The 11,746-nt window shown below is 40.6% G+C and overlaps 2 protein-coding genes across 2 annotated transcripts in view; both read left to right on the forward strand.

Annotated features, from left to right (window-relative positions):
• The window catches only part of slc38a3b (solute carrier family 38 member 3b), a 26,008-nt gene extending 17,386 nt beyond the window's left edge, over positions 1 to 8,622 (forward strand). The window contains exons 8-16 of the mRNA XM_035662032.1: positions 640 to 722; positions 1,790 to 1,848; positions 2,231 to 2,404; positions 2,526 to 2,605; positions 2,703 to 2,763; positions 3,883 to 4,044; positions 4,140 to 4,284; positions 5,472 to 5,575; positions 5,716 to 8,622. Coding sequence (XP_035517925.1) covers positions 640 to 722; positions 1,790 to 1,848; positions 2,231 to 2,404; positions 2,526 to 2,605; positions 2,703 to 2,763; positions 3,883 to 4,044; positions 4,140 to 4,284; positions 5,472 to 5,575; positions 5,716 to 5,820 — 973 coding nt within the window. The 3' untranslated portion in view covers positions 5,821 to 8,622. The remainder of the gene's footprint in view (positions 1 to 639; positions 723 to 1,789; positions 1,849 to 2,230; positions 2,405 to 2,525; positions 2,606 to 2,702; positions 2,764 to 3,882; positions 4,045 to 4,139; positions 4,285 to 5,471; positions 5,576 to 5,715) is intronic.
• A 989-nt stretch (positions 8,623 to 9,611) lies between these two features.
• The window catches only part of gnai2b (guanine nucleotide binding protein (G protein), alpha inhibiting activity polypeptide 2b), a 37,836-nt gene continuing 35,701 nt past the window's right edge, over positions 9,612 to 11,746 (forward strand). Inside the window, exon 1 of the mRNA XM_035662022.1 lies at positions 9,612 to 10,457. Within this exon, the coding sequence (XP_035517915.1) occupies positions 10,340 to 10,457 (118 nt within the window). The 5' untranslated portion in view covers positions 9,612 to 10,339. The remainder of the gene's footprint in view (positions 10,458 to 11,746) is intronic.

The raw sequence follows: 11,746 nt of genomic DNA on the forward strand, positions 1-11,746 counted from the left end.
GAAGGGGAAGCAGGGCTAAGATTGGAAATGTCATTCTATCACGTTTTTTTTTTAGCTTTGATCTCCAAAACTGTTTAAGTAATGCCTTTAAGATGGAGACTATGTTTGGGTGTTATGGTATGGGGTTAGTGATATTTGGGGGTTGGTAAGAAGAGAAGCGAGGGACAGAGATGTGATGGAACAAGCTGGCACTGGTAGGATTTACTGACTCTTTCAGTGCTGTGTTGTTTAGGCTCCCCTATGTCTTCCTTTTCTGCAACTGTGAACCATCACATAAATCATGATAGTTATGTAACTGTCTATTCCAGTGCTTCTGTGGAGAGCAACTTAAGCAGACACGTTTTTTCCACCATCTTGAGGCCAACGATGTTCCCAGCAGGTTGCTGTTGGTCTGGCAAAATGCAGCACATGAACCATTTGGACCAGTATATTTCTAACAATCTTATGTCATTCAAACAAGGGCTCTCAGAATATGTGATTTTAGAAAAAGGAGCACCAACAGTTTCACTTAATGTAACCAATTTCTTATCATCAAACGCTTTCCACTCTATTTTTGTCTCTGTCTCTGTGTGCCGTGTCTCTGTGCCAATGTTTGAAATATTGAGCTCACCAAAGTAAACTAGATTTTTCTCCAAACAGTCTGTGGTACTTGAATGGAAACTACCTGGTCATCATGGTCTCTGCCAGTATCATCCTGCCCCTGGCTTTAATGAAACAGCTCGGTGAGTAGAGCTAACACAGGTCGGTCTGTTTTGTAGAACTATATGTGTATGAATGAAGCAAATCATTTGTGTATCTGACTTTAACTTTTACACTTTCGTCATGTGTTCATGCTGCAAGCAGGGGACACATTTTTGGGTTTGGTTGCCACAGGAACTTTTCCAGGAACTCAGTATTGTCACCTGCATTTTGACCAATGTGGCCTAGTGTCTATCTAAGCCCATGTCTGTCAAGAAATTTAAAAATAAAAGATAAAACAAAATAAAATAAATAAAAGTGAAAAAAAGAAAACAAAATAAATGATAAATAAATAAATGAAAATACAAGATATAAAGTCTTCTAAGCTCATAATTTTGACATTTTTTTTCTGGTGGAAATAAGTTGTTCCTGGGCCGTCGTTCCTGCCTTCTGTCAATTATGTACTTGCACTCTGCCTCTCTGGAACGTTGTCTTTTTTTTTCTTAAGCTTTGTTGTGAAGCCTGTGACAACTTTCAGATCCTTTTAGTTAATTAATTTGAAGTCATTTTGCTCTTTTCCGCTAAAATTTAAGAGCAATTTACACATAACTCCAATATGCTTACCTAACACTTAGTACGATTGTTTATTTTTTATTTTTTACAAACATGTATTGTCTTTAAGACTTATTACTATTAATTAAGGTTATGTTGTTGTTTTACTTTGATCCAACTTAAATAATGACATTTTGATGGAGTTACCTTAAAGTCAAGCAATTAGTGTGTGCCTTTATCCCACCACTGGCAGTGAAAACTGCAGGTGCCCAATTAGACATAATTTTCCCAGAGACGATCAAACCCCTTATTCCAGTCTAAACTTTTAATTACTGCAAATAAACATGCTCTTTCTGGTCTCATAGTGCTGTGAGGTCATTCTGATTTTTTGCAGAAGCCTCATTTATAGAACAGTAGGAAACCTTCTGACTGTAAACTTTGTGGACTTCTTGTGTAACTAGTACAGCTCTTAGTAGTCCCAAACAACACATGAGGGCCAAATGGATCAGTTCAGTTTATGGAGCTGTGACATTAACAGTCTCTCTCGCTTTTTTTTCAGGTTACCTCGGCTATACCAGTGGATTTTCTCTCAGCTGCATGGTGTTTTTTCTCAGTGCTGTAAGTTGCTCCAGCTCACATAGTGGCACACCATTACAGTGAATGCTCACAAGAAGCCTCATTTGTTGGCATGTCATCTTGGCACACATGTTACTCACTTTCCCACCTTCGTCTTTTTCCCACCCTCGTCTCTATTTTCAGTGGTATGTGGCTACGTTTGATAAGGCGAATATAAGAGCTGCTTAGACACATCAAAGGTTGAGAGTAAAACCGTAGTACTTAGAGGCTGAGTCACAGTAATCTGACGTGAAATGGCTTTTTTTTAATCTCGGCAGGGAATATTGAGAGCCTTTGTTTACCGACTCTGACACATCCTCTCATCCTTACATCTTTTTTTTTATTATACCCCTGCCTTTTGTTCTTCTTTCGCATCTCTCTGCAGGTTATCTATAAGAAGTTTCAGATTCCCTGCCCATTTGAGGAGTTCTCAGCCAACACCACTGCTGCTCACCTCAGCATGAATGTCTCAACCCACAGCCACGAGTACATCAATGGTCTGGATAACGAGGACGATGACTCCTACTGCTTTACGCGCATGTTCACCATCAACTCACAGGTAGGCAGCCGAGGTGAAGCATAGTCAGCTTATCTGGATCATTTTCGAGGCCACGAACAATGAAGACTGCAGTTATACTTGCTACTTGAGTTCCCACACTTATTTTATGTGTTCCTCACAGACGGCATACACCATTCCCATCTTGGCTTTCGCCTTTGTCTGCCACCCAGAGGTTCTCCCCATCTACACTGAGCTCCGCAAGTGAGTCACCCTTCTATAATCTGCGCTATTTGATAACATGTCAGTGCAGAATGTGGCATTTACACAACTTTCAACTTGCGGCGGGGTTTTAGTCCAGACCAGGAAGGAAGAGGATGCAGCAGGTGTCCAACCATCTCCATCTTAGTCAGTACACCATGATACTTCTTCTGCAAGGACTCTGCTTTGGCTAGCCTGACGCTTTTAGAAAGGGTGAGATTCGAGTTGTCCCTGCACTGTTTTGGTCTCGCGAGGGGTAGCAGATCGGGAGCAGTTAGTACTTGATGTGGGGAGGCGGCCGACGTCGGGGTGTGAACCGATGGGAGGCCGAGAATGGGCGAGCTTAGACAAAGGCGGGCCATGTGCTGGGCGCGGCCGTCCCGTTGCCGCGGGGCCTCGGCGAGCCGCGTGGATTTTTCGTGGGAGCCCCGCCGCTGCTGGGGGGTAACCGCGCACCAGTGCCGGCTGCGCTGGCCGGGCGGGACCGCGAGAACGGTGGCCGGGAGGCACGCCTGCTGTGGGAGCGGCGGTCGCGCCGCACGGCCGCGGGCGCGATTACGGCCACCCCGCCTCGCGGCGCCGGGCCGGCTACGGCGAGCCGACAAGGGGAGAGCCCGCATCGGAGGCTCCGCCAGGCTGGGCCTGTGGTCGGGGAGCAGTATCTAGTGGCAACATACACAAGTATTTATGCATGAGAAATCAGATGCCACCTTGACTAGTTATTTCCTCCCGGGTGAGTTGTAGACCCATCAAAAAAGAAGATCCATCACATGTAAAAGCGAGTGTAGTTGCTGCTGTTGGCTTAGTTTACCAAAAGAATAGTCAGGTATTTAAGAAAAGCTGGGATGTGCTGTGGGCCCCCCCAGATAGCTCAGATAACACGCACCCACGTGGCCAGCGTGTCTATTCCCTCTTTCATCTCGTCGTCCCTCTCTCTCGCTCTTCTCTCTCGTCGTCTCTCTCTTCTGGCTCTTCTCTCTCTCTCTTTCTCTTTCTGTCACCCTTCATCCTTCATCTGTCACTTAATGCAGAGTAACAATAACTAAAACAATCTATGGTTTTAATTCATTTGTGTTGTTAGGTATAAAATCATACTCAGTATTGATGTATTCGTATTAATGTAGTAAGTGTTAGTATTTGAGTGTACTGAAGAAATACAGAAACCTGGTACAGTATTTGCTTCTCTTCCTACACGTAAAGCCCAGCGCCCTCTGGTGGTGACAATATGCTGTTCAGTGGTAGAAGACACAGTTATTGAGGGATGTTCACATGAGGAAAAATATATTAATACAGTATTTTTCCTTTATATTTCTATAGGCAATGTGGAGCCTGAACTGCTGCACACTTACAGCCGGATTGACCCTTACGACACTCTGATACTGTGTGTGCGAGTGGCTGTCCTCACAGCTGTAACACTGACCGTTCCCATTGTGTTGTTCCCTGTAAGTTTGTTGTTGATTTGTTCCTTCGGTGTATACGATCCTATATATGATATGGTATTATTCCCTAATTGAATCCTTTGTCTGTCCGTCCACAGGTACGTCGTGCTATCCAGCAGATGTTGTTCCCCACCAAGTCATTCAACTGGTTGCGTCACATTGCCATCGCTGTCATTCTGCTCACCTTCATCAACATGCTGGTGATATTTGCTCCTAACATTCTGGGCATCTTCGGCATCATTGGTTAGTAAAGCACCCGCCCGGTCATTAGTTCCTCCTCCTCCTCTTAATGTTAACATTTCTTTAAAGATTTTTAAGGTGGGCTGCCCAAGAAACTAAATAAATAACATGAGAATGTTAGGATTAATTTGAGTACAGTTTATATCCTACATATGATGTAATTATAAGTTACTTATTCTGTCTCTGTTTACAGGCTGAAGTCTCCCGTTTGACATGGCAATCTCTGTTGTGTTTTATCTGTTTCTAGTTCTTGACAGAAAAAAACAGTAAAAGCAAAACCAAAAAAACGTGATCAGTGCATGTTTGCTCACGGGACAAAGTGACTCAGTGAACTGAGTCAATATTATTGTCGTGCTCTGTCCTCAGATTGGCGGTCATGTTTCCCAGGTTAGAGATGAAAGTTGAAAACATTTAAGTTAAAGGACTGCCAAGGCCATCTTCAAAGCAACAGATTCTGCTTTGACAAACGTGCATGCATTTAAGTACAGAGTACGTACAGAGCTCACTTGAATAACACGTGCAGAAACAGAAGAAAAAAATCAGATGACAAAATATATATGGAGCTGTGTGCAACAACCTTTGTATATTTGAAGGGCTCACAATCCAGCAATTTATCTGTTTTCATATTGGCGTAAATAACTAGACAGTAACACTTGCAATACTACAATGCTCTAACGGGCACATAAAGAAAATAATAAGGAAATTAATAAATAAACGAAGAATCAAATGATCCATCAAGCATAAAGTAGTTTAGTATCGATTATTATTTCAGCAAAACTTGGCACGATTGCAAGATTATCTCTTTGATGGTCTTAGTGTTGAATCTTTTTTTCACAGTGGTTCAATTAACTGTACTGTATCCTTTACAGGAAAAACTAACGTACAATTATACTTGTCTGTCTGATTGCCCATTAAGCGTAAACACTGTTTTAGGACACAGTCTCGTAAATATCTCTTTGAAATTGTAAGATTATGACCTCATCATTTCAATCCCAAAGATCTGTACTGCTGTACAGTTTCTGTAGCAGGTCAAACACAGTAAATGATGCATGACGACGCTAATAAATATTATTTCTGTGTATTTTATCAGAGAAAATAGATATAAAATATATGTCACTGCGTTCAGTGAAACTTTCTGTATATTGCAGTACACTTTGTTTGTAACCAGCTCTTTCTCTTTCTCCTAACAGGTGCCACGTCAGCTCCCTGCCTCATTTTCATCTTCCCTGCTGTCTTTTACATCCGCATCGTTCCCAAAGAGGATGAACCCATGAACTCTACTCCTAAGATACTGGTGAGCCCTTGAAATTTGTCTCCCTTCAATCTTTCACTGCCTAGTTTGGTGATTGTGCTGTGTGATAAATGCTTTTGATATGGTACATCTTGATAATTAAGCGTCTTTACCTCTGCTGTGATTTCCCACCTCATTCTTAGGCTGCCTGTTTTGCTGCTTTGGGCGTCTCCTTCATGGTGATGAGTCTGAGCTTCATATTCATCGACTGGACAACAGGCAGTGGCCATGCTGCAGGAGGCCACTAGATGCTGATTCAGTGTGTGTGAGCTTTGGAAAGGGGGAAAAAGAACTGGTCAATGTGAGGGGAACACTATCACTATCAGTGGGAACACACTACAGGGCTGCCCAGCACAGAACCTGGGCTTTGTAACATTACAAAATATACAGTATAGTATATTGGTTGGGATTGGTATTGGTTAATATTGATCAAGTTCAATAACTTTTTAACTCCAACTTAACACATATCTGAACAAAATCCTTTTTATACGTTCTATAATTCAATTTAACATGTAATGCAATTTTTGAATAATCAGTACTGAACAGGGTCTTTTTTTTCATTACCACCCATTGGTGCGACATCCATGTCCATCCATGACGGTGAAATTGTCCTTTTCTTGTTGCTTCCTCTTTATTTACAGTACACACAAACAACTGCAGCCGGTACTGTACAGAAAAAGGAAGGCATGGTGGTCGACTGAAGACAGGAAGGCAAGAAGATATAAATGAGAAATGATTAGATAACTCATAAGTTATTTTTACACAAATTTTAATCATTTTCCATGAGACGCACAAACGAGGACAGTCAGATGATCTCATCCTGAACCTGCAGCATGAGCTGTATGCTTATGTTGTGTATCATACAGTCTGAGCTTTCAGCTAGCTTTCTTCAGAAAACTTGGTGCCTTTTAGCATTTGGATACAGTAAAAACAAGAGTGTATATTTATTTAGCTACTTTATCTGTTTTTAATTTGAAACAGACTATATTTAACTACTGTATATGATGAAATTAATGATCCAAATACGTTATGTATAATATCAGTTTTTGTTTTAGCTAGAAGTTAGGTGTTATGACTGACAATATTTCAAATGCATGATAAAATACAATGCTTGATTTTAGGACTTGATACTTCCCTTTGTAAAACTTTTAGCACATATATGCCAAACTGTGACCTTAAATATAAACCAAGTACAGCTCAACTTTACCCCGGCAGTTCACCTTTGAGTCTAGCTCATTAATCTCTTAAATTCTTGATATTCCCTTCAAATGTCTCATTCAGTTTTTTTAAATTGAGAAATTACTTTTTCCACACTTTATCAAAAACTCTTTCTCTATATGTTTTAACACTTCATTGAAGTTTTATGACGCCCACACTGAGTGAAAATTTAAACCCAAAATGCCATATTTTGCAAGGCTGCTCTGGAGAACTTTAGTGAAAGGAATAGAGTGACATTTTGAACTGGGAAATACCCTAATTCTCTTTCTTGTAGAGTGTTAGATGAGAAGATTGATACCACACAACTACAGCCAGGAAGTTAGTTTAGCTTAGCGTCAGACTGGAAGCTGGGGGAAACAGCACCTCTATAGCTCACTTTGTATCTCATTCATTAAACCCATAGTTTTAAAACCAGCAGACTCTGCTTTCCTCTGTAAGTGAGAATCTTATCTAGCCATGTAGATTGTTTGTATAAATTAAAAAAAAACATAAACTATATTGACTCGACACCACTAAAGATGAGGTCAACTGTTTGTTTTTTGATAATTTGGGTTCAAACAATGCCTGGCCAAGCAACATGAATTTGTAAAGATGAACCCGCTGGTGGGTCTGGCAGAGTTTAACAAGTTAATATTGATTAATTTGAAGATGTATTATGCTTTTTTGATTCTGTCATAACGTCTTTGCTGTACTGGTTTGAAGTATTTTAATTTGCTTTCACCCTTGTTGACTATTTAGACTTGAGGTTAATGTTTTGCATGCTGTTCTGTCCAGTCTGTCCTGTAGTCGGTATAGTGAACTGCACAATAACAGAGACTTTAGCTACACTGTCATACATAGATGTTATTGTAATACTGTGTATTTTGTCATCTTATAGTGAAGTGCATTGAAGTCCCATTCTGTGCTATAGTTATTATTGTGTTATATTAGTATTATGAAGCCCTTCTTAAAAGATGGTACATGAAATAATGTTTCAAACATTACTGTAGTAATGTTCCGTCAGTGATGACACATTAATTTTGAGCTTAATTTAAGGATGTGGATGAATACTTTCAGTTGTTCTTGAGTAGGTGCGTCCTACAATAGCACTGACAACCTGCACAAGTTCATTTTTTTATAGATTACAGGAGCATTTCATTATCTAGAAACATAGATCACAAAGTTAAAAAACAACTGTTATAACCAATACATGCTGCTCTTATCCAAAGATGGTTTTATATTGTATCACAACTCTCAGGCTTCAGAAAAGTCCTGCGTAAATGATCACTTCTCTCATTTTATTTATATTACTCTATTTTGTCTTTGTTTAGAAGTTTTGGTTCCTGATTTTACAAATAAATTATGAACAGCAGAGGAAATATTAAGTGCATGTATCAACCTCAGCCCCTTGTTTTTCCACATGTAATCACACTCACAGTGGTCGTTTAGGTGTAAATGAAGGTTTAATTTGCCATATTTAGTGACACTTTAAGGGATCATGCCAAAATAACAACTGACTACCTACTGCTTTAAAATGCCTTCGGCTTTTAAACAGGTACCACAGTTTTAATACCAGACGCAGTATATCAAATATGCATTTTCCATCTTCCTAAACAAATCTATGTGATATTTTATTATAGCTGTTGTTCAAGACACAAATCTATGGAAATGACACGACTATAAAATAATGTGGTATATGAATATGAATTTTGGTGAATAAGAAGTGGCTTTATATAAATAATGTATATAAATGTAAACCTTTTATATTTGTGATGCATATTTACAGTAGCTTGTAAAGTGTAAATAGCAGGGACAGTTTTAGTTTGGCAATAAAATAATTGTAGATGTTTTTACATTGTCTCTGTTGTCATTTCCCTTTAACTAAAGCAAATTCTTGATGCTATTAATTTGTCGGCAATTTAATGGATTTTATAAGTGTAATATTTACACACCTTCATCCTTCATCCCCAAACACACTTTTTTGTGCATGGTTTAGAAGAAGAGTTATCTATTCCTGCTCAGTGCTCTTGTCAAGGCTAAGCTGTGTTTACAAAAAAACACTAAACCCAAACTTTAGGTCGCCATGATCTCTCACTGCTGACCTTGTTATGTCAACATACTGCACGTTTTTACTGTAATACGTCAACACTAACTCATTTAGATTTGCTTATTGTCAAAATAGCAGAGAAGACACATTGGCTTCTGTGTTTTTGACACCTCAGGCACTACATTTAAGCAACGGATGTAACAGAATGCTCTGTCTGTTCTGTCTGAGGAAGAACACCACAGCAACGGTGAGAGGTGGAGGTGAATTAGCACCAAAGTATTTTGAATTTAACACATTCACTCAATAGATCTTAAATCTTATCAGCATATATTGGTGTCTTTTAAGTTTCAACTAAGAATATAACCTTACTTTAAGGCCACTGTGAACCAGTGTAGCTCAGTATTAAAGCATAAACTAAATGAACTTGCATTTCAATAATAAAATAACAACAATCACAATAATAATGACAATAATAATAACAATAATAGTAATAGTAATAGTAATAATAATACTATACATTTATTTTATATAGCATTTAAAATTCTAACAGTTGTTTATCTTTTTGTTTTGTAAAGCATTGTGAGCTGCATTTCTTTATGAAAGATGCTACAGAAGTATTATTTATTATGCCTTTCTAGAGCCTTTAGCCCAGTTAACTGTCAGCTACCAGAGAAAATATCTACTCTTGTCCATTTGGGGGCGCTGTCAACCAACTCTTCTCTCAGCCTGATTATGTGCCAAGGTATTTCATAAACATGTGACACAAACACCCATTTGCCATTTTAACATCCCGTCCCGCATCTTTGCAAAGACAACCCTGCTGCTGCATAGCTGAGTCACTGAGACCAGCTCGGGCTGCTAACGTGTGTGTTTGACGTCTGAGGGGCTGCATCCATGAGAAATGCAGAGGAATGATGCTGGCACAGCGCCCACTGCAGTCTGCACACCGCACTCCTCAAATCACGCCTCGCTGGCTCCCACTCTAATTGGTTCCACGCAGGCTCCGGCGGAGAGCTCACCTGTTTTAATTGGACTATCGCGACAAGTCGTCTGAGTGACGTCGATGCCCACTTTCCCCAGTTGTCGTAGGAATATCTGAGGATATCCGACGAGACTAATTGGGCACCGACGGAGACCGCAGCAGGACCGACGGACGCGCTGCTCAGCAGGCCGACAACACGAGAGACACTGAGAGTCTGCAGCCTGTGGATGGACGCAGGACAGAGGACAGTGAGCGCTCTCGACATGGACCAGCGGTAACAGCCTGACATTATTAAACCAAATGCTGTAGGAGTTCATCTGCTTCATCTCTGAGCTCCTAGTTGACAAGGAGAGCGGGGGACATTGACTTTTTACGCGTGGGTAAAAACTCTGCAATCGGCTATTTTGCTCTCTAGACGCCAGTGCTGGACACAGGAGTTGCCCCGTCCTTATTCTCGGCATCGGCTGGCACGCTGAGACCATCAGCACTGAAGCCCTCTGTTTTTTGCGCAAGCGGTCGGTGCGCCCCTGCGTTTGGAGCCATGGGTTGTACGGTGAGCGCCGAGGATAAGGCGGCCGCGGAGAGGTCAAAGATGATTGACAAAAACCTCCGAGAGGACGGAGAGAAGGCTGCCAGAGAAGTGAAACTGCTTCTGTTGGGTAGGTTGCTTCTCATGTAAACTAAAAGGAACGTCTGTTAAGAAACGCATCCACAGTTTTAGAGCGAAATTCAGTAAATCCACAGAACATGGCATTAAAACATTAGATTCATAACTTAGCAGCACAACATGATGCTGCAGAAGAATGAATAACATTGTAGGTAGAAATAAAGTTTAGACTTGACCAAGCATCAAATCCTATCATAAAGCCACCTAGAGTTCGTCAAGAGAATAGCCAAGACCCATGTCTTGGCTATTAGGACGAAAATCTGTGCAAATCCTTTTACCAACAGTACAGAAAAGTGGCCATTTCAATGCTCATGTTACCAACAGCCATACAGCCTTGTAACTGTTTTATTAATTAGCCAACACATGTGTCCATATACTTAGATACTGACTCATAAGTCAGATACCATCATATCAACATGCTGTACAGCTTCTCAGAGCTTTGAGCTGGCTTTTTGCCCAGAAAGCTTAATTCAATATATCAGACCTGTGGGCTTCGACTAAACATTAACAGGGTTACACTTCAGCACCACTCTTAAATACACATCTGCCTGTTCATACAGAGAAACACAACAACAAAAAAACTATTCCTGTTTGTCTGCTGACAACAAGTGAAAACATTCTTTATTAAGAAGATTCAAGAGCTGGAAAAACACACTCTCCCATCTTCTCTTGCATGTGTGCACACGCATGCACGCACAAACACACAAACCTCCCACTCACTTTCTCACTTCCTCTCTTATCCAAGTAAACTGTCTATATTTGCCGTCATCTTGCTCTTGATTTGTTCTTCTCCTTCTTATCGTTTAAACGTGCACACAACTCAACTGACAAGTGATCTGGAATACAATCTACAACTCAAGGAGGATGTCTGTGTGTGTGTGTGCGTGCGTGCGTGTGTGTGCTGGGGGAGTGAGATGGGTGCGGTGTAGGTGGAGTTGGACTGGTGTTCTCTCTTGCTGTGACAAGCTGTCAGTAGAGGGCAGGATCCAGCGAAGTGCTGAAGAGCCACAGGATGTGTAGTTGTTGAGGGCCTTGCTCAAGGGCACATCCGTGATGGCTGCACTCAGACTATCTCGTTAAGTATCGGCCTTAGAAAGAATTATCATTAATAATGCAGAGTTTTGTCCTTGGTTGAATCTTTCAACTGTTTGTTTGAAAGAGAGCTTTGTGTTTTTTTTATCAGAAGACCAAAGGCTCCTTGTGTAACTACAGTTTTTATGCCAAATGTCCTCTCATTAAAGGTCCAGTGTGTGGGATTTAGTGGCGTCTAGCAGTGAAGTT

The sequence above is a fragment of the Morone saxatilis genome, unplaced genomic scaffold, assembly GCF_004916995.1.
Source record: "Morone saxatilis isolate NCDOM2014 unplaced genomic scaffold, NCSU_SB_2.0 Contig18, whole genome shotgun sequence".
NCBI lineage: Eukaryota > Metazoa > Chordata > Actinopteri > Moronidae > Morone > Morone saxatilis.